General features: G+C 39.2%; 1 protein-coding gene across 2 annotated transcripts in view; it reads left to right on the top strand.

Annotated features, from left to right (window-relative positions):
- Window positions 1-23396, top strand: part of SH2D4B (SH2 domain containing 4B) — a 72547-nt gene that overhangs the window by 35292 nt on the left and 13859 nt on the right. The window contains exons 5-7 of one of the 2 annotated variants that reach the window (XM_076338058.1): window positions 1845-2034; window positions 2739-2749; window positions 5411-5554. In XM_076338058.1, coding sequence (XP_076194173.1) covers window positions 1845-2034; window positions 2739-2749; window positions 5411-5554 — 345 coding nt within the window. Of the gene's footprint in view, window positions 1-1844; window positions 2056-2738; window positions 2750-5410; window positions 5555-23396 lie in introns of both variants that reach the window. The other variant, XM_076338057.1, reaches the window with a different exon arrangement.

Below are 23396 nucleotides of genomic sequence, written 5' to 3'. Positions count from 1 at the left end.
CTCCAGGCAGTCTGCCCTCGATCTGTATACTGTGATTGTGATAAACAATGGCTGGTCTCACCAAGAGACCAAATGTCTCACCAAGCTGCATTGCACTCATCTTCCTTGCTGTCTCTCGTGTTGTTGCAAACACAAAGTCCACATTTAAAGCAGCCATTACTGAGTGGCTTTACAAAGGATAAATCACAGAAATTTTGTAACTAATATACTTGACCCATTGAAGTAGTATATTTAGATGATGTTATCTGCCCTTAAAAATTACCTGTAAGATAAATAGTGAAACCTGTTACTCATATTTTCTGTGCTGTACAGTTGTTTGTTACTGCGTTTAGCTAGAACTACAGGGCATGTAGTTAAATGAAACTGAAATCCTGCCAGTCGTATCCATATGAAGCATCTATGACTTCTTTATTACACTATCTTCATGAGCTTTTAGCCCTGTATATCTTTCTACCTATGATAATATTATATAGCACTAAGCTTAAAGGTCTTTTGTCTTTCCCTCATTTGCCCAGAGGGTTTTATTTAGTTTCATTTTGCTTTGCGCGCTTTTATTTCTTGATTCCATTAAACCTTTCATAATTTGGACAAATCCATTTATACTTCTGCTTGCTTTAAATCAGGAGTGTAAACCAGAGGCATGCAAACAACCTAATGAAATGCAGCTGTCTGGTATTATATCATGCATTCCTAGTCACAGGTACAATCACCGTAGAGTAAGAAATAGTGTGTGCACTTTATGAATTGGGTATGATCTAAGCCAAGATAGTCATGGCGGGATTGATAATTGCTACTGGAGGCAATAGCTTGCTTCTTTAATATTTGCTTCACTGGATGTTAAAGGTTTGTTTTGCACTGGAATAATTTGCCTGCCTGAAGTTATTTGTGTCTCAAAAAAAATCATCAAAATGGGGCTTGAGGCACCAGAAAAGAGCTGATAGATGACGAATATTTGCAGTACAATTCTTGGTGCATTTAAGTTATATCATTTTGAAGACAGGAATGTTAGTACATTAGTTTTAAAATGAAGAAGCTTTAGTGAAAGATGCCTGACCTGCAATGGCCAGAGCAGCGGTCTCATTTCAGGTTATGGAAATAGGTAACTCCCTGGTCAGTGCCATTGATAGGTATGTATTAAATCTTCCAGTACAGATTGTGGTTCTTTATATGCAATTGCAGAGACTCAAGTGTGAGACAACCCCATCTGTAGCATCAGCATGCTCTTTCCAATGGCTATTAATTTCTCCATTGTTACTGAAACCATTTTTAGACTGCAATTTTCAAGATGGAGACTCCTGTGACTTTAAGTACTGTAACAAAGATAGCATATGCCTTTCAGAAAGAAAGCAACGTTAACAACAAAAAGTGTGACCTACATGTTAGTTTTTATAATTGTCAGTTTTGGGAGTAGCTCCTGCAGTTCTAGTTATGTGCATAGTTGCAAAGAATTCTGTTAAACGCAGACTTAATTTTAAGAAGTAGTTAACATTCTCTCTTGAAACATAAAACTTGGTGCACTGCCAGTGGAAAAGATGTCCTGAAGTAGAATTTCTCTTATTACAGTCAAAGCAAGTGCCAGATGTAATCGCAGTATGTTATTGCCGGTGATCAGTTCATTGATAGCTCAAGCCTGGCATGCTTCATCTAGTGGTAGGCCTGTATTTGAAGCACCAGGGAAGTCATCCAGCTAGCCATCTCTTTGGTAGTGCATTGTAATTTATACGTTCTTAAAATCAGGTCATATAAAGAATAAAGGTAGTAAGTTGTTGTATAAGGAAAGGGGTAAATGGCTGTTTGTATTTCTAAAGTCTCTCCTCCCCATCCTTCACATTCATCCCACCCAGTGCGCCGCTCCAAAGCTGCAGATGAGGAAAGGAGCCACAAAGCACGCAGGGCCCGGGATGAATACCGACGACAATCCTTGCGTGCCATCCAGAAGGGAAGAGTGGCTGGCCTGAGTAATTTGTTCCAGGGGACAAGGCTGAATAACGTTCAGGAGATAAAACTGAACGACGATAGTGGAAGTCCTTTGCTGTCTCTCTCTGCAGCATCCAGGTTGGTTTGTACAGGAGTGACTTGGAAATAGTTTTCTGTTGAATTGCTCCCTCTCCAATCCCCACTATTTCAACAAGCTCTTCTTCAGTTGCTGGAAATTCTCAGAGTCTTGCTCTTTCACCATGAGCAGAAAAAGAAAGTTTAAAGAAAAATGAAAACAGATTGAATACCTAATGTAAACTAAATGCCATTTATCTTTTAGACAGATTTCTTGGAGTTCACACGGAGAGAGATGGGTCCTTCAAAAATTGGTATTAGATTAGTATGCAAGGCTGTGATATGGAGAAGTCAAATGGACAAATTCTTAGGCAAGTCTTAAGCCTCAAGCCTAAAACTGCCTGCTGCTTAACAGCTCTCTGAAACATTTTACAGAGAGCTGTCATAATCCTAAGTTTCAGGGGTTTTAAGGGTTTTTTTCAGGCAAAATCAAGTGTCTTTGGTGTTTATTAATCTTTCATCTGACTATTTAGGGAGTGCCATGAATTGCAGAACAGGAAAAGAATCCAAACTGGCAGATGGGTGCTAGAAAGTTGACTAGTCACTCTACTCTTTTCCTGGTTATTTCTTATACCATTAATTTGGCTTCGTGTGATGATAAAGGCAACATGAGCACTGGCAGGATGGTAGCATTAAATGCTAAAACAAAATAATAATCCCAACAACCAATATCCAAGCTCAGAAAGGAAAGAGCCCCATGACATTGTTCTTCTTTACCAGTCAGTGTAGCACCAGAGAGAATCAGTCCCTCTTTGTTTGGAAATGTGTTCTGCTTTGACACGTTCTTTGCTGTACTGTGTTGAGAGACAGAAACTCTCCGATAACAGCAGCCAAAACTCCCAGTTTGAGGAGGAATCAGAATTTTATTTTCAGAGAGAGCAGGATCTTTAAAGTTACCATCAAATCAACTTTTCAAAGGAGTTCTCTCGTTATTTTTCCAAACTACTTAAAGTTTTCTTCAAACTGAAGTAAAAAAAACACTAGTAAAAGTGGCAGATTTTGAAAAAGACGGTCTATAACTTTGACCTGAAGTTCTGAGCTTCTGAGGTGAGGTTATTTACTATAGAATTTAATGGTGCTAGATGTGATCCTTTTCAAAAAGGGCCTGAAAAAAAGCTGAAAAATATTCTGATCATTATCCAGCTCATGTTCAATACTATTTATCTGTTTCTAAGCTATGCCTATACTTCAAAAAACAGGCAGTATTTATTTTTCTTATCTCTTAAGGCTCCTTTTTGTTGCCTTTTGTTGCTTTAAACATGTGCTTTAATAGTGAATATACATAAAAGTATATAATTCAACTTCTCACACCTAGCACTGGTATGGTAAAGCAGGAGCAGATGCGTATCTAAAATTTTACTTTGCTGGTGGTCTGGGAGGTCGAGGAGGAGGTGCACAGTATGTTGTTCTTTACCACTAGCGTGAGACAGATTTTCTGCCTCAAGGGAATGTGGGTTCAGTGTTACGTCTCTTAAGATTTTCAGCACAAAGCATAGCTCCTCTAGTTTTTACCTTGCCTTACCTTTTCTTTTAAAAAGTCGTATGAAAATGGTATTCTTTTATTTTTACTTGAGATACCTCTTTCTTACAATTCCTATGTAGTTTAGAAAGCTTCCATTCGTTTTTTTTTCCTACTGTCTTTCTTTGCTGAGTGTTCTCTTCCCAATGAAACTCTTTGGCCCGCTTACTCCCTTTTATCCTTTTGCCGCCTGTGTTTTTTTAATTTTTACTTTTGGGGTTGTATTTCTTTCCTCCTGCCCCTGCTGGACAAGCCGTGCAGAAACTGACAGAGTAATTTTGAGATTTGGCCCAGGGCAGAAAAAGTTATGGATTTGACAAGTTTTTCAAAACTAAACTGAATTAGAGAGAAATGAGTTAAGAAACAAGAATGGTGGACTGTAGAGCCTTGGAATTCGAAGGGTTTCTTGTTTCTTTATAGAAAATATTCGAAAACAGAAATAAGAAACACATGTAGTTTGGTTTTTTTTTTTTAATGTGTGTCTATAACTGAATTCTCATTTTCTCCCGTCACTCATGGTTGTATCTTCAAATTTTATGATGAATATTGGTCAGATCTACTCACACATGTTTGTGTAATTTAGCAATAGCTATTGCAGTCACTGCCGGCTTCATCACTTGATATCAACAGAATCAACCGCTAGTTTTAGTAATAGTAAGACAAGCTGAAAGGAGGACTCAGTTGCATATCATCAAGCAGACAGCATCTATCTGTTTGCTTTTATTCCTTTCTAAAGAGCACCTTGCTGTCACGAATTGCAGAACCTTGATTAGTTTTGAGGGTTCTTGATTATCTCGCAAATTAGTTTAATGCTGTTTGGTGACTTCTGAGCTGGCGTTCTAATCTTAGTAATAGTTCTCCGTTACATTGTCTAGAAACACGCAACTAACTGGCAGCTCCATGGCAGGTGGAATAGGAAAGCCAGAAGTATGTAGCCAGCTACTGTACCGGGCACTGTGAAGTGTATGTCTCGCCAAATGAAAGTGAAATTATAGCACAAGTAGACCTACCCACCCTAGCCTTCATCCTATTTATCTGAAGAACAACAGTAATGAAGATGTGGTAATTTGTGCTAACCGTTTGAGCACCCAGAAACCCATGGGATTTCAAACTATACAGAAATCCATCGTAAACCCTCCCTTTTACTACTGTTATCAAGGCAAATGAGACTGTATGCTTAATTGGAATGCAGTCATGCTTTGATATAATACACCTTAGTCCTTATTTGGGGTAGCTGGATGGATTTTCCACGTATTTTACCTGATTTGCCTCCTACTAGCTAACGTAATCTAAAATGCATAGAAAGTAGTAGAAACAGTAAGGGAGGCTGGCAATTAGAGAATGCAAAGGGAATATAAGAGTTTAAACAAAACATTCCCTCTATCATGCTCAATGGTTTGGATACACAACCTATTATAGCTGATTCTGATTTAGAATTTCTTGCCAGTGAAAAGGAGTATACTCTAAGCAAAAAAATAAACTTTGTTTGTCAATATCTACATTGGAATAAAAATGAGGTGGAAAAGGAAAGCTGACTGAAGTGTCCCTTGCATCTTTTGTGGTAAATTCTTTTTCAATTTAAGTTCTGTGCTTAAGAAAATGTTTAGGGTTCCATTGCAAATGTAAAATCAAAATATTCTGGTTTCCATAAAAACTCAAAATAATTTTAACAAATCTAAAAAAGGTTAAAATTGTTCAGTGAGCTATACTGAACAGCAGTTATACTGACCATTTCGTAGCTGTATGTTTTGTAAATATGTTAAAAAAGAGATTAATATTTATATTCTCCCTTGCTTTCATACACTGCTAATTCTCTGTATGACTCTTTTCTGTAATTACTTGCCTTTCAATGCAGTAACATCTGGGAGCGTCCTTCTAGACCCTTTTCCCGAGATGTCATCATTCGCTGGTTCAAAGAAGAGCAGATCCCTCGACGTGCTGGGTTTGAGAGGAACACCAACAGGATCGCTCAATGGTTTCATGGTAACGCACTGATCCTTCATTTCTTATATAATAGAGCTGTAAGCATACGCTGAGGAAATAAATCTTGCCAGCTTTCACCACAAAAAGGAACGTCTACTGACATTGTGAAACCTACTGCCTGTTAAAACAAGATGTTTGCATCATTCCTATTATTAGCACATGGTTTTCTTTTTTCTGATTAAGTAGACTAATTTGTGACTCATATCACCAAAGTTTTTTTCAGGAATATTTTGGCCAAAATACACTTGCTGTAAAATAGCAAGCCAAGCAGGAGAAATGAGACCAAGATAGGGTGAGGAGGACTCCAAAATAAACTGGCAAATACCGTAGTGATACGGTAGGTGGATGACTGACATTCAAATTTTTGCTTTACCTGATTTGCAAGAAGGACTTGAACTCATACCTGTTTAATCCCTGTTGTACTTTCTAAACCGGAGTAGCATTTTTTCTTTCTCACTTTCTTTTGCAAACCAAAATTATTGAAAGATCTTGATTTTTCTCAAAAAGACTTGGGAGTGTATGATTTTAGGCAGTTTTCATGAAACGGGAAAAACGATTCCTGTTCAGATCTGTAATTTGCTGTCATATCTGCTGGAGTTCCTAGCATCTCTGAGGCTTTTGCTCTGTATAGCATTTGCTATGCAGCTGAATCTTTGATATCAAATTCAAGGTCAGACATCTTATTTTCATAGGTATTAGCAATGATCTTTATATTGAATTAGCAATGAAAGAAAGAATTCTGGCTTAATAGCTGACATAATTGAGAGACTGGGAAGACTTTAAAGTTAAATCTCAATATTTTTTCATTGCTGCTTTTGGTGAGTCTGATATTTCTTTGTTCAAAGCACTAAGCTGACCCTGATCCTACCTTCATGATTCTCTAAGCATAAGACGAAGATGTGTGGGCGTTCTAAACTGAACCAGGCAAGGAAGATTTCTGAGCAAGTTTAGTGTTTCATATATTTCAGATTTCTTTTTATGATACACAAATCCTTAAATGTTAAAAGACATCAGGAAGCTGCTATTTTCTTTGGCTTAATTAGTCAAAGACACTGAAGTCAGTCATGAATAGCTTGTAAATGCTACATACTTCCATTTCTTATGAACAATGATGCAGACAGGGTTTTTTGTTTTCTTACAAAAGACATTTGGTGTGGTTTCTTTCTGAGACAAATTGATTAAAATGTCATCTGTGGACATTTTTCAAAAGTATTTTCAACCATGATCTTTCTGTGTGCTCCAATGGTAAATGTTTTCCCTGCTTGTGGGAAGTTCACATCCACATAAATTGACATGAGTAGTTATGAACGTCATTCACGCCTTAAGTTAAGAAGGCATCTGGGCTTGAACTAATGCCTGTGCAGTCTTTCTACTACCTTCAGTGGCTTTTGGATTAGTCTGTTAATCACTGCAAGAACCGAGGAATTCATGATCTTTCTTGAGTTTCTCAGATCGTGCTGTTCATATCTTAAGAAACTGTGACAGTCCAATGACATTTCTAAAAGTGAGCGAAGTACCTCGTTTGTCCTCCTCCCACTCAAGGAGCCTGACAAAGATAACTAAGATCCCCAGCACAAAGCTTAGTGGTTTTCTTTGCAGAGATCCACATGGATGCTGCTTTGGTACCTGTTTGCTGGGTTAGCTGTTTTAGCTTCTGTGGCTCTGCTCAGATTCATCGTAATCCTTAGTGAACAACTCAGGGGCCTTGTAACTCTTCTGGAGTGGTGGAAGCCAAACATCAGGTTGTTACAGACGCAGTAGTCAATGGTTTGTAGTGTTATGTAGCGTCTATGTTACATTTTGTAATGTAGACAAACTTTAAGGAAAAACAAACAAACAAAAAACCCAGAGCAAAATATTAGAGACTATTGACATACTTCAACTTTTTTCCAGAAAAAAACCCCTTCTTCACTGAATTGGCCTCCGATTTGGGGGCGGGGGGAGGTAGGGAAGGGAAGGCAACCACAAAACTTTTGATCCAGCCAAAAATCTTGTTTCTATTCTTTATTTACTTCTTCTTAAAATAAAGATTGTGACTTCTATTGTATAGGCCTATTTAGGATCTTCTGTGTGTTGTTGTTTTGTATCGTATTCAGCAAACCAGGACATTATATTTGGTTTTTGTGTATGAACAAAAATACAGCAGAATATATCTGACTTGTATAAGAAACTGGCGATACAAATGAAAGCCATTCTGCAAAGCCTAGAATTATGGCTAACCGCTTGGGCCAACGGGGCAATAATAGAATCATCATTTGGATAGGTGGATGTTTCTGCGGAAAGGACTGCTGCCTAGTATTTAATGTTGTCTAGTGTTATGATGACAGGTTCTTAAAACCTCAAGCATCTATCGAAACCGGTATAATCAGGTCCTTCACATCCCTGAACAATTTCTGTATTTTCTTATTTCCCAGTTTTGGACCATAAAATGGGAGTATAATATTCTGTCTCATGTTAAGGGCTTTTTGAATGCAGTGCACTACAGAGATCTATTACAGCAGGACTGAAAAAATAGATGTTAGTCTGTTACAGAATTACAGGTTTTTGCTGAGGTCAATAGACCTTTGCTTACCTGCTTTGACTGTCAGGTGGTTCAGCTTTTTAGCTGAAGTTAAGCATTAGCCGATTCACTGTCTTCAAATTGTACTATGGACATATGATATTTTCTAATTATGCAGAGATGAAGGTTTGAGACAGATGTGTTTGGCTAAAATAACGAAGCCCAAATAAAAACGCAAAAATGTCTTTACCCTCATGTATTTGGCATATTTCCCACGTTAAGTCATCAAACTGATCTGGATTCTGTTTCAAGTTCTATATTGTCTAGGGCATTTTCATGGTATGTGAAACAGGGTAACATATGGCATACTTAATTTACCTTAAGGTTTCCTTTTGTCTTCATTTAAAGAATCACTACAAAATGTTTCATTTGAAGTGCAGTGGTAAAATCTGTAGTAGAGAAAAGTCTTTTTGAAATTTGAGCAATTTCTTCCTTATTCACAAGAAGTTACTTCTGAAATGAATATCAGTTTCAACTTCATCCATCTCTATTTATATCTTGAAATTATCATGTTATCTGAACTCCACTAACAGATGTTTTTAGCTCATTTTGAATAGGCTTTACTGTTTCCTTGATTAAAAAAATTAACGTTAAAGATACAAACTGTAACGTTCAGCTGACTGTTGGATGTAAATTCTGTTATTTTGCTAAGTTTGAGTAATAGATCCCTGCCAAAACCAAGATCATTTACCCCTTGGATATAGGATGATTTTTTTAAGTTTGTAAAGAAAAAAATGTTATTTTAAAATATCCATTTAAAAATGTTATTTATAACTTAAAACCATCTTTAATCCTTTCAGAAACCATAAAATTAGATGATCTTTACTTCATTTGGATTGGGAAGCAATGAACCTTTTTTTTAAGTGGCTTATGCTCACTTAGTGGCCACAGTGCAATGATGCTCGGTTCTCAAACCGCTAAAATAAGGGAGAATCAGAGCAAGCAATTAAGGTGTCACTGAGGCTGTCTTGGGATGTAAGGTAATTGGTGTCTGTATCTTTTGTACAAAAAGCAGCTGTTTCTTTTGTGTTGTTTAATAGGTGCCTTAGGTTTGAGTGAAAAGAATTATGCCTTCAATTTTTTGGCTCTGAAAACTAAGAAATTGGTCTAAATTTAGTTGAAGGTAAATTCTGATCATTTTGATAACCAGGAAGTTAATAATCATATTCTGATTTCTTACCTGCTAATCGATGATTGTGGGCAGATGAATCTAACTTACAAGGCATCCTGCTGTTGTATCAAGATGTATGAAACTTTTTTTGTGAATCTGAATTCAGGCCATTCTTTGCCAAGACCTCAGTTGCTGGTACACTTTGGAGGCTGGGGAAGTAATTTGGTGTTCAGGGTGGGAGGTCTGTCTCTCAAAAGGGCTCGAAAGGGAGACACGCTCATTGTTTTGGCCAAGTTTAGCTTTGAACTGGAATTTTCTTTTCAAGCCTCTGTGCGACCCATGCCAAGTGAAGGGAAAGTTACCAGCCTTCCCTGAATGTTGAAGTGTTTTGCCAAACTCTATCACAGACATTAGCAAACCGTAGTTTTCAGTTTACTGCAGGCATAAGACACTGGGAATAGAATTCCACATGGCAACAAAACTAGAGGCCTCTTCCTCCTGTAAGCATTTAACAAAAGGATGCTGGTGGCTGAAACAGATAATATTTCCATTTGTTTGCTCTGTCTTTCGTTTGTCCTTTAGCCTTTCTCTTTTGCTTGAAAACTGTTTCAGCATTTTTTTCTCCCATTCCCACTGGTTTGTCAGCTGTTACTTTTGATATTTTTGATATTTTTTTTAACTTCAGATGTTCGACTTTTCGCTCTCACATATTCTGTTCTGCGTTTGGTTATTTTCCATTCAGAACATAGGAGTGTTGCTGTTTGCAGGGGGGGCTCATCTCTAAATATTTCCCCAGCTTTAGTTGAGACCAACGTTTTATGATGGTTGATGTTATTTATCCACGATATAAAAGGGATCTCTCAGATGTATAGTGAGTATCATACAGTATGACAAAATGAGGAATTTATTCCTTGCCTGTCTGTGCGGTGGCTGTATGCGTGTTTGCTAAGCATCTACTGTCGCACTATCAGATCTCTACTTGCCTTCAGGTTGAAGGAAAGTTCAGAGGCTGATATCTCAGATCTGGAAACATGAGGTAGTTGCCATAAAGGTTGTACTTTTAAAATGGAATTGCAGTAGCATGGTTCCTATTGCGGAGAACTATTTTATCAAGGGAAGTCAGGGTGGCGGCGCAGTTACTGGCTAAGGGAGTGGCAAGCTGCGAAGAAGCTGATCAGAGCAAGTTGAAGGATGGATTGAAAAATGCTGAGAGAAGCAGAAGATGAGTAATCCCTGATTGTCAGGGAAGACAATTTTCAGCTTAACAGGATCATGTTGCAAGTGTTTATAGATCAAGGTTTAATTTCAGATGGCTAATATCGTTTTCAGGAAGAAACTTGTTTTCAGGAGGAAAATCTAGCAGACCTAAACAGTGACAATGGTTCTGCAAATCAGATGCTCTCAGTAAAGGATTCAAGACTTAATATTTCTGAAAGTCTACTAATTTTGAGTCCTTGAACAGCAGTGGCAACACTGGGCATAGTGGTATAGCTGAACTGTGGGAAATATATCTTATAAAATACAGCTTGTATTGTAATGTTTTCTAAGAGCCACAGAAATGGCAGTGGTTCGGTTTGAAAAACATCTAACAGTGAATACAGTTTGCTGCTTTGAACATAAAAGCATGTTTTTTCTTCTGCTCTTGAAGAAGAACCTTCCCATCACTCAATAAATGCATGTTAGGAAGATGTAAAGCAAGTGTTGTCATCCAGCAGAAGTACAGCCTTCTTGGTATTAATGATCTATTTTCTAATTCACTGCTTTATCATAATCTAGCTTTTCCTTCTATTTGAGAAAGCGCACAGATAGATTCTCTGCTTAAGTAAACTGAGCCCCAGGGGTCTGGGATTTTTTTTGCCTTCTAGAATTGTTGTTGATGGGGTACTTTGTTGGGAAAAAGATACAAGATCTTGTTAAAAATCTCCTGAATTCATTGAGAGCTTTTCCACTGTCTTCCACAGGCCTTGAAAGACGCATCCAAAACATAGCTATATGCAAAGCTTGGTACCTAAAACATCCTGTGATGGGGAAACATCTGGAATGGAATCAGAGAATTCCTGGCTCAAATGATAAAAACAGCTAAAATAAAAGTTGTCAGTTACAATGTACCTGTTATCTTGCACACAGTTGCAGGACAGCTCTGGATCTCTAATTTATGCAAGTAAATGAAGAAGGGGAAGTGTGAGATTAAAAAAGAGTTACAGAATATCAAAATTTATTTTGAACAATTGTCTGGGAAAGATTAAAAAAAGACGACTTTCGAGATGGTAGATTTAGAAGAGACTATGTCTTACTCTCTTTATCAAAAAGGTAGACTTCTCTGTTTTCTACCCTGCCAGCCTGTTCTCAGAGAGGGCTGACACAGTTGTGATCAGCAGTTCGAATATACGTAGACTTTGTGGCTTGTGACGGCTGCAGGTATACGCCCAGGTCGACACAGGCTGCCACCTGGTTGACTCTGTGTAAAACAAGTAATGCCACAGTCATTTAGTATTAATCATCATTCCTAATCTGTGCGGATTTCTCCAAAAGTGTTGTTAGGAATTAGTGTTACCTTTGCTGGGAATCTTGGCAGGAAGAACAGACATGGAACAAGTTTGGACACCAAATTACGCTCTCATCACATAACCCTAAATTAGAAAATGGGTTGAGGCATACTGCTCGGCCTGAGCGGGGAGGCTTTCGCTGCTGTCACCCCTGTTGTCCCTATTCTGTGGTTAAACAGAGCACATTAGTTTCCAAGGCTGATTAGTCCTGTGCTTTTCATCGCTGCTGAATTCAGACACAGAGATGAGTGATATTCATATCACAATGGTTACACAGGATGAATGACAGCCCTCTGTTGTATTTTATGAAGGGGTTGCTAAACACTGAATGAGACAAGTCAGGCTGGAAAATCTGTGTCTAGCGTTTGAAGGACTGAGGATAGGCTCACTCTGGTTTTGCACCATGGCCTTTAAATAGTAATAATACTGTAATTTTACTTTACTTTGAAATAATTATAAAGCAGTAATGTTTATAACCTACACATACAGGTTTTATTGGGGCACTATACACGAACCAGTTTGTCCTTGCAGTTTTATATATATTCTCTATATGGGTGGATTTACACATAGTTATTAGAGCCATGATCATCTGGTTACCTGCTGTGAGATGGAACACTATTTTTTATATTACCAGAACAAATTCCTATCAAACATCTACTGGACATTCTGATAGTATTTTTCAAAGATAGTACAGTATTTGGAGTTAAGTGGTAGTGTGGTTTAACCCCAGCCAGCAACTAAGCCCCACCCAGCCGCTCGCTCACTCCCCCCTGGTGGGATGGGTGAGAGAATCAGAAGGGTAAAAGTCAGAAAACTCATGGGTTGAGATCAAGACAGTTTAATAGGGAAAGCAAAAGCCGCGCACGCAAGCAAAGCAAAACAAGGCATTCATTCACTGCTTCCCATGGGCAGGCAGGTGTTCAGCCATCCCCAGGAAAGCAGGGCTCCATCACGCCTAACGGTGACTTGGGAAGACAAACGCCATCGCTCCCAACGTCCCCCCTTCCTCCTCCTTCCCCCAGCTTTCTGTGCTGAGCGTGACGCCATATGGTGTGGGATATCCCTTGGGTCAGTTGGGGTCAGCTGTCCCGGCCGTGTCCCCTCCCAGCTTCTTGTGCCCCCCCAGCCTGCTCGCTGGTGGGGTGGGGTGAGGAGCAGAAAAGGCCTTGACCCTGTGTCAGCACTGCTCAGCAGTAACGAAAACATCCCTGTGTTACCAACACTGTTTCCAGCCCAAATCCAAAACACAGCCCCGTACCAGCTACTGGGAAGAAAATTAACTCTACCCAGCCAAGACCAGCACAAGCGTTTAGATCCTATGGTAGATTCTGGTACTTGATTATGGATGTCTCAAGTCAAGTCAGACCCATAACATACGACAAACCCCAAATACTTCATCAGCTCTAATTCAGTTCTCAGCTTCTTCCTTAAGAAATGAGAGGTGTTTTGCTGTTTTCTGAGAAATAAGATGATCCTTCATGTACTAAGTCATTCCACTTAGGTCATAATGATTGTTTCAGTCTGTCAGTTCTTTTGAAGGCTTTGGAATTGTTTTTCTAGTGCCATTACAGTTCCAAAGTGTCTACACAGACAGTTTATTAGCAAACAAAGTAAATGTTTTAGACACATGGCTCCCCCTGGAAGGGAGCAAAGTATCAAAGTGAAGTAATGTGAGCTGTAACATGCTGCAAGGAGAAAGGAAACACGAAAGAACAGCAGGGAAATTGTAGAATGAGGCAATTGAATAATTAATGTAAATAGGCTAATTGCTAATGTGAAAAGAGCTTTCTTACTCTTTTACAGTACATTGTCCTTCTTGACTGCTTTTTAACTGGAAGCTATATTCTAAAGATTAGGCATGTTCTAAAGACAGAAGGCAGCAATTTTTCTGAACAGGTATTGTAGACACTAAAAATGAGAGATAATAAAGAGCACGTGACCACAAAGGGGAAACAAGTTTGATGAAGTGTTAACGGTTTCATGGATACAAACAGGTCGGTGCAGTGCCCATACAGAGCACTGCTAGTCAAAGATTTAAAAAAAAAAAAAAGAGTCCTTTCAAGTTCAAGTTTGTGCCAGACAATTCTTTGCATTTGTGAAGAACACGCACCAGCTTTTTCATAGAGTTTACTTCCAGGTGAATTTACTAATCTCTTAATGACAAAATATTTTGCTGTTGAAAATCAAATTGCTTTACACTGAAGATTTCTTGCCCCCTTTATTTAAAACGCTTCAAGGTTTTCTTCTCCATGTACTACTATTAGAGCATGACATGGTGAGCAATTATGATTTCATTTAGTAAGCCATCGTGGTAGCTTAATGTATTTACCTGTAATTTTACATTACAGTTCTGTGTTCTGTCTCTTTATGGAACTGGACTGTGTGTGAGTACATTTCTCTATTACTGCAGCTCCTTCAGTCGGGCTTTCTTTATCACATTACAGAAAACAAAAAGGAGAGGTGCTCCTGAACGGAAAGCTCTGCTGTTAGTGTTTGGAAATGAAGAATCATTTATAAAAACCAAGTGATATATGAGCATGAGTTATTTGGAAGAAATCATATATAGAGACTTAAAACTGACCCATTTTAAAGAAAATAAGGAATGTTAGATGCAAGTAATAAGCCCTGGCATCTACAAAGGTTGTTTATGCTAAGACTGGAAGAAATTATGACTGTTTACGGTGACCAAGGCGAACGCAGAAGGCCTTGTTCATCTGTCCAGCAGCCTGAATCTGAGCTGTGGTTCCCTTTTACATATATTGTAGTCTGTTCCTTACGTGCTGGATCATGCTTTCTCCTTTCAGTGTCAATTGTATATGTGTTAATTGGTTAGTTAGTTTATCCACGCGCAAGGTGCACTCAGATGTCAGTCGCTGCCAGCACAAGACATTCAGCTCATACTGCGTATCTTTAAATGCTGTATCTGGATGTTTCCTGATCACGCCCTCTAGCATACCACAGGTGTCCTGGGTAGAACCTTGTTAGTCTTGGATGAATTGCTGATATCCTGCTTCTTGTTAGTCCATATCTAACTGTTTATCAGCCATGCCGCCAGCTCTTGTTCCTTTGCCTGCACACTTACAATAACATGCTTTCTATTTTACAGGCTTCCATATATTTTCTTCAGCTTATGCTAGACTAAGTTATATTTATTATTTTATCTGCAGTATTTTCTGTTTAAAGCACAGCAAATATCTGCACACCCAAGGTCAGAAAACTTTACTGGTTTCCCAGCAGATGGCCTTCTTACGGGTCCTTCTGTCTTGCTACGCAAAGTATTGAAACTGCAGTCCTATTGATCCAGCCTCAAGGCAAAAGATTACAAGTTATTCGTTCGACAGTTGCTTTGAAATAATGCTATTTTCCTGCTAAGCAAACACAACTCTCTCAAACAGGGTATCAGCAGGTATGGTGTGTAGTCATGCAGGTGGGGAAAAGCATGCGACTGTGCAAAATTATGTTGCTGTTTTAGCTTAACTCCAGTTCACCCAGTTTGGAGCAGATTGTGACACTTAAATTGCTTTCACCGCAGGAGATAAACAGTAGGAGATGATACAAAAACAAAGGGAAGAGATTTCTGTGACTCTGTAGGCAACTAACGTGTATGTGCAACTTCACCATGATTCACAGATACTGGCATGGAGGCAGAATGAGGTGGAGTGTGGGAAACATAAATTTGTCCTTCCCTTGCAAAAGTTAAGGGAATGACAGCTCCCTTTCTTCCCTCTTGGATTTCAGAAAGGTCAGTTCTTCCTTTGTCTCCTGGCCTTTCGCTGAATGGGACTGTCAAATCACAAACTCATGAATCTTTTTAAGAGGAAAACTCCAAAAGAGCTATGCAGATTAGCACGCTGATTAGCATTGGCTCCGACTGGATCGTACCCTAACTCTCTATCCAACACTAGCATCTGTAATATCACAGAATAGTTTGGGTTGGAAGGGACCTCTAAAGGCCATCTAGTCCAACCCCCCTGCCCTGGGCAGGGACATCCTCAACTAGATCAGGTTGCTCAGAGCCCCGTCCAGCCTGACCTGGAATGTTTCCAGGGACGGGGCATCCACCACCTCTCTGGGCAACCTGGGCCAGTGCTTCACCACCCTCAGCGTAAAACATTTCTTCCTTCGATCTAGTCTCAATCTACCCCCCTCTAGGTTAAAGCCATTCCCCCTTGTCCTGTCGCAACAGGCCCTGCTAAAAAGTTTGTCCCCATCTTTTTTATAAGCCCCCTTTAAGTACTGAAAGGCTGCAATAAGGTCTCCCCGGAGCCTTCTCTTCTCCAGGCTGAACCACCCCAACTCTCTCAGCCTTTCTTCATAGGAGGGGTGTTCCATCCCCCTGATCATTTTCGTGGCCCTCCTCTGGACCCGCTCCAACTGGTCCATGTCTTTCCTGTGCTGAGGGCTCCAGAGCTGGATGCAGTGCTGCAGGTGGGGTCTCACCAGAGCAGAGCAGAGGGGCAGAATCCCCTCCCTCAACCTGCTGGCCACGCTGCTTTGGATGCAGCCCAGGATACGATTGGCCTTCTGGGCTGCGAGCGCACATTGCTGGTTCATGTCCAGCTTTTCACCCAAAAGTGAAAAGTACCCCCAAGTCCTTCTTGGCAGGGCTGCTCTCAATCCCTTCATCCCCCAGCCTGTGTTGAGACCAGGGGTTGCCCCGACCCAGGTGCAGGACCTTGCACTTGGCCTTGTTGAACCTCATGAGGTTCACACAGGCCCACTTCTCGAGCTTGTCCAGGTCCCTCTGGATGGCATCCCGTCCCTCTGGCGTGTCCACTGCACCACTCAGCTTGGTGAATATAATACACAATAGTTCTTAATCCATGATAGGGAGGACTCAGATCTAAATTATATTTAATTCCATGGAACGTTCTGCCACTGCTGTTAACCACTGCTTCTCACAATTAAACACAGCATGGATCTTTAATGAGTGCATGTGGCTATTGTAAATTCATTCCAGTATGCTTGATAAAAAGAATCTTTTGTACTTGAAGTGAGCTGCAAACATTTGTAGACATTTCAATCCAAAATACAAGAAAGTAATAGTTCATTAGTCATGGGACAGAGCTCCCTCTCCTATTTTCTCTCTTAACCATGCTACTGTTTACAGGGTGGGGACGGAAGCTTTGAGAGCTAAGATGGTGGTAGCAACAAATGACAGCACGCTTGCTGTCTGTGTCCAGATCCCTTTATCATGTAAACTGGAATAGTTCCATTGATGAAATTTAGCATAGATGAAAGACTCAATTCCAGACTTTGTATTTGAAATTAAGTAAAAAATTCTGTTTGCTTCTGTTTGTAACTTTTTCAGAACCTCAGATGAAGTTGATCCCGCCATTGAAGCTATTTCTGCTTACTTAGTAGTGGCTTCAAACACCTAATTCAGATTATCCTGCTGTGAGTTTGAGCCTAGCTGCTAGCTCACTTACCGTAATTCCAGTGCTGGTAGGAAATGAGGCTATTTAGTGGCTGGTTTTTAGTGGCTTAACTGAGAACTGGGTCAAACCCCAGAGGATGTCCAGAACTGGATCATTGTAAGAGCTGCACGTGGTTATTATACTGCCACTCATTAGGCGTGAAGTTTTTACTATCCCAATGTTATTCTCATTTGACTTTCAACAGTGCTTCAGCATCTGGTTCACTTTATTGAGTGATTAAAGGTAACTTTTTCCCCCGAGGAACGGTACACTAAATCAATATGCAAGAATGTTGCAAGCAGCTAGAAAGCACTGTAATTAAAAAAGTTAGCTCAAAGTTCCCAAATCTAGCCAAGTGTGTGAGAAGAAAAATTAGTTATCAATATTATCCCTAGATTTATTTTTCTTTGAGCTGAATAAAGAAGTATAGTTTCTTAAGTACTTACAGGAAATACCACAATCAAACTGCTTTGTAGAAATCTATCTGGAACCGCTATTTTAATTTGAATGTGGGAAAATACTCCAGATACAGCATGATTTAAATTCATATCCCTTTTAGCAATAAAAGTTCTAATGATTACTTGATTAAAAAACATGTAGAAAGATTTCTTCCAAGCTCAGTGATATCATCTGGAAGATTCTCACAGATGTAATTAGATTTCAGATTTGACTGCTAATGTACCTAAAAAATGTATGCATTCTTTAACCTTACACAACTGGAATATATTTGAGGCAAAAGCATTTTCCTTCACCTATGAATAAAGCATGAAAAGCAAAGAACACAGTACGTTTTTCTGCTTAGTTATCTGTTGTAACACCAGCTGTAAAATTTGAATTCCAGGGCTCCATGCTAACTGTGACTTTTATTTTTCTCCTTCTATTGAGTGAGCTCTGCTGACACTGTGATTTACTATTACAGTTGTCATTTAGGTTTATGGAAAAGGTATCTTGACAGCTTCTTCAACACCTATAAGATTATAGTGTTCTAGGTAAGCTGTAAGATATACGTGCTTTTGAAGACCATCATGGGCACAGGCATGTATTTGTATACGTCTGGATCTATTAACTTCATTACAAAAAGGAGAGGGGTTGATCGGTTATTTTTGAGTGTGGGATGTATTTTTGTTAATAACCAAGGGGTTTTTTATTATTTAAAAACAAATTGAGAATGCATTCAACTGCTTTTCTTCCGTCTAATTCACAATCAAGAACTCCTGAAAAGTTTTTATACCTTGTACTCACAAATTGTTGTGGTGATTGCAGAGCCAGTTGCGCTATGTAATTATCAGCTGATATCTACTCAGTGTACTCATGACAGTGTGTCAAATTAGCTATAAACTGTGGGCCAAATTTATAACAGTAGTCTAGGTTCTTCCTGAAATTAATAGTTTCATGCCAGGATGATAGAGCAACCCTCAGCTATGTCACAAGGTACAAGGAAACGTACCATGGGAAGAGAGAAGCTGGAGCTTACTGCACCCTAGTGACGATGCCATTCTGGTCCCTACCTGAATGAGCCTTGGGCTGCCTTCCTAGGGCTGATGTAGAATGGACCCCAGAATCAAAAAGTCAACTCTTGTTGCTTATGGAGCTGGAGGTTGAACTAGAGGTTTAATGAGTCCTGTTGGATGCAATGAAGAATCAAAATCTAACTTCCATATACTCAGATAAAAAGCAAATTAAAATTAAAATAGCATAGGTACATCAATACAAATCAGTATCAATATAAGAAGGCCAGTGGAAAACATCAGCAACTCTAGAAAATTAGCAGCTTGTCAGAGGCTGTAATGTGATATATTGTTTACCACCATGTAACTCAATTAACTTCTAGACATTTCAGTGTCCTTTCATTGGGCAAATGCTCTTACAGTGAGACCACTAAATTAATGAAGTTGTATTCATAATGCATTCCCAGTGTACTGAATGACAAATCAATACTAGCATAAAATAAAGCCATTTAAACTAGCAGTATACCAGGAAGACTCCTGAAGAAGGCTCTGAACATTCCTAATGCTCAAAAACTTGATCAACCTAGATATCACCTCTCTGTCGTTAACCGGTAGAATTACAAAACCTTTCCCGCACAGCGGTGCATTTTGTATTACACTAGTCAAGATGTTTGTTCACAGAAATTTGGTATTTGCATAAAGCTTACTAAGTATGGATGTATATGGAGAGATTTGGTTTTCAGTTTACATACGAGCAGATTTTGAATGTCTAATAGTCCTTACTCATGTGAAAATCTTACTTCTCTGTTTCACAGCAGTAATTGTGAAGCTTGTTTATCTTAGGTAGAACTGCAAAGTAATTGCCTTTATGGAAAGTTATTTAAGTATTTATTCAATATTATTTCTGCTGCAGAGATGCATCATATAGAAAACTATTTGGATCGATAGAACTATCGGTGACACCTGCTCATCTAAAGCCAATCCAGTTGTCTTCCTTTTTGTACCACTAGCATGATCATTGTTATTCAGATGTTCTTAAAATGTGCGTTCATTCAGTACATAGAATCATAGAATCATAGAATCATTGAGGTTGGAAAAGACCTCTAAGATCATCGAGTCCAACATCTCATTTGTTTTTTTAAGTTTTATTCTAAAGAGGATTAAGGTATATTTCCCTGTTTGCCTGAAGCTGTAATCTGTATTTTTGGTTGCTTTACTGCCCAAATAAAATATGTCAACCCTCTAATAAAGACAGTAAGTTCAGTTTCTAAGTCCAAATTTGAAGTGTTGGGCTTTATCTTAATTCACCAAAATTGTGAAAAACTTAGGTATGTATTGAAGATATTCTTAAACATACTTTGTTTTTGTAATGAAGAAATTATACTGCTTTTATACGAGACATATTGACGAGCTTCATGGCAATGTGGAGAAGGAAAGAATACCTGAGAATGACTCCTTTTTTTTTTTTTTTCCTCTTTTTTTTTTTTTCCTAAAATGAGCTTGGGAAAGTGGCACTGCTGATTTTCTCTGAGTTTTAACCATTAAAAATTGCAGGCTTTTTATAATTTATCTCATGACTGAATGCGCTGGTTTTCCCTCCTGGGTTTTTCGTATGGTTCTTGGAGATGCTGTGATAAAGGCAGGAGTGCCCATAAAATATGGTGATATAGATAGGGCTCCTTTGCTTTTGTTTGTCTTTTTATAGTCAATCTCTGCAGCATGCAGCCTCCAGTGCAATTAACTCATGATTTAAGAATCTTCTTCTTGTTCACTTTGCTACTTCTCACTTGGCCTGATGAAATTTGCCAGTACCTTCCCATTATCTAAGTAATTTGTTCATTTTCTTCATTTAGTAAATCCAGTGGCCATGTTTCATAGGTATTTACAGCTCTGGCAATAGCGGCACAGGAAACCTGCACTAGGAGTTAAGGTTGGTGTCCTTCTTATTCCTTTTGATATGAAATCATAGCATATTACAATTCTCAGTAATTTGTCACTATTATTATTAGAAAGCTTTTTGGCAGCTGATTGTCTCAGTCCGGTCTGTGTGGACAAGGGCCTGATTTTTTAATTTCTCTGTATTTTCCGTACTCAGTTACATGATGGAAAAATAGGTATAATGGGCCACAAAACTGCCCCAGAATAAATGACTGCACAACATACAAGGCAAAAGCAAATCAGGCCCTAACTGTTCTGCCAGAGTGTATGTTGATTTATTGTATCATTTATTCAGTATAATGTCATAGTCACAGCCTAAACACGAAGAATTTCATGGGCACTGAATTAAATCCCCTGTTTTCCTCTATATTCATGATAGAGCATACAAATGGTGGGGTAACCACGGTTTTTAATAAACGTGCATTATTGCTTTCTGTTCTATACATCCTTAAAAGTGGCCACGTTTTCAGAAGAGGGGCTGGTTACACAAAGGATCCAGTGTGCATTTGCAAACATAAATGATTGTTTGCCTAAGCATCCATGTATTCACAATTCAGAAGCATCAAAAATGATTTACATATCAATACTGTAAGACTGTAAGTGAAACCATATATCAGTGGTTTTAGCACATTGTGTTTTTCTTATGTCAAAATTATCTGAGGACAGAAAGAAGCATTTTACTCCTTAAGAAACATCAATATATTAAAATGTGTAGTATAGAAGCAGAACCTGGTGCTAAAATAAATATATTGTATATTTTTTAGCATTTAATTTTTAAAATAGTACTTATGGAATTACATGTTTTGTAAAGTATTCCACGCTCCAGTCAGTAATGCTTATTTCAGAGCTTGTAAAATATGTATGCTGTTTTAAAGGATTGCATAGTTTATCCTTCTAGGTAGAAGTTTTGTGCTTCACTTGTCCTTCTTGCTGAGATTAAACACCTGTTGATTTGCAAGTACAAGTATTTCTTCTGGCACCGGTATTCAAAGAAAATCTCGGTGGTTAAATGTACATATATACTTGAGTGAAGCGGCAAGCTGATAAAAATCTGGTAAGACACGTTTTTTTCAAAAGCGCTCTCTGAGACTGACAGTAGTTTTAACGCTTGCAGTTTTTCATACTCGTCTTCCACTTGCAGGCAGTGGGAAACGGTAACGTTTACACGCACCAAGTGAGCAGGTGTGGAGAGTTTTAAGTTCCAAATGCAGCTTGCATGGCAAATCAGAGAACTTGCACTCAATTCTGATTCCAGTGCCTTCAGCGTTTAAAGTGTCCAGTGATTGATGATTTTGAATTGCAAATAATTTCTACTCTTATATGAATATTTCTTTAAATTCTTTTTTAAAGGAGCCTTTGATTCAAGAAAGAATTCCCCCCAACCTCACAAACTTTTCTCAGTTTCTGTGTGTTCAGAACTGCACCTCCCAACTCTCCTTCAGCAGCTATCCATCAGCCAGTACCGGGCTCTTTGAAACCATGCCTCTGCCGGAATGTCATCCCAGCCAAGGCTATTTAGTTTATTATTATTTATTATTTAGTGCTCTTCCATGCACCATTCTTGTCTTTGGTCCCTGTGTTCCCCCCGGAGTGTCATCGGGCAGTGTTGCCTCAGAATGGGTTGTACAAAGCCAGGAAGCGGCTACAAAGAGACTACATTTAACTAAAAGTCTTCTACTTTGCCTTTTTACAGAAATCTAAAGCAAACAAAAATCTCACTGGGGGCTTTATTTTGTTTTGTGCAGTTGGTTTGGTAAAAGCTCAGTCTTCCATGTTTTTTCATGTCCATGCTGCCCTCAGAAGTATTTAGGAGGAACACGGACTTAAGATGGCTGGAGTTATGAGAACATAAATAGATCCCAGGAGGGCTTTTGCTCTCTCATCCTCTCCTCTCACAGATCAGCTTTCTCATCTTTTTCCTTGATTTAGATCTTATTTGCATACCAGAAGATTTTCTCTCTCACTTTCAAATTCAGCAAAATTTGAGGATTTAAATGAGAAGTTACAAGGTGAGTAATGTAAACAAGTGAAGTGGTTAAGAAGTGCTGCAAATGATGCCCACAAGCTAGAATTTCCCTTTCTTTTTCCTCTGTTGCTTGCAAGACCAAGACTGATAGAATGCAAATATTTTGTCTGCCTGGAGAAAGGATGGCGAATACTGGCCACTAACCTTCTAACACATTGCCATGCTTTTCAATTTTCACACAAAACACAGTATCAGTGACTATTGTACCAGAACAGATGTGTTTCTCTTTGCTGGACCAGGATCAGAGCTTAAATCAGCTTCTTTGCTCTACAGTGTTTTTGTATTACACCACTGTACTATTTCTAGCCCTGTGTGCTGGTTTTGGCTGGGAGCAGGTTTACTTCTGAAGGGACTGTGGCTGTGGGTAAGGCCATGCTGGGGCAGGTATATCTCTGAAGGCATTGTGGTCCATAGAGAAGGCCAGGCTGGACCAGGTGCACTTCAAAGCGACTGTGGCTGGGGTAGAGTTAATTTTCTTCCCAGTAGCTGGTATGGGGCTGTGTTTTGGATTTGGGCTGGGAACAGTGTTGGTAACACAGGGATGTTTTCGTTACTGCTGAGCAGTGCTGACACAGGGTCAAGGCCTTTTCTGCTCCTCACCCCACCCCACCAGCGAGCAGGCTGGGGGGGCACAAGAAGCTGGGAGGGGACACGGCCGGGACAGCTGACCCCAACTGACCCAAGGGATATCCCACACCATATGGTGTCACGCTCAGCACAGAAAGCTGGGGGAAGAAGGAGGAAGGGGGGACGTTGGGAGCGATGGCGTTTGTCTTCCCAAGTCACTGTTAGGCGT

This window comes from Aptenodytes patagonicus, chromosome 5 (assembly GCF_965638725.1).
Source record: "Aptenodytes patagonicus chromosome 5, bAptPat1.pri.cur, whole genome shotgun sequence".
NCBI lineage: Eukaryota > Metazoa > Chordata > Aves > Sphenisciformes > Spheniscidae > Aptenodytes > Aptenodytes patagonicus.
Note: the sequence above shows the minus strand (reverse complement) of the source record. Positions and strands in the feature narration are given on the sequence as shown.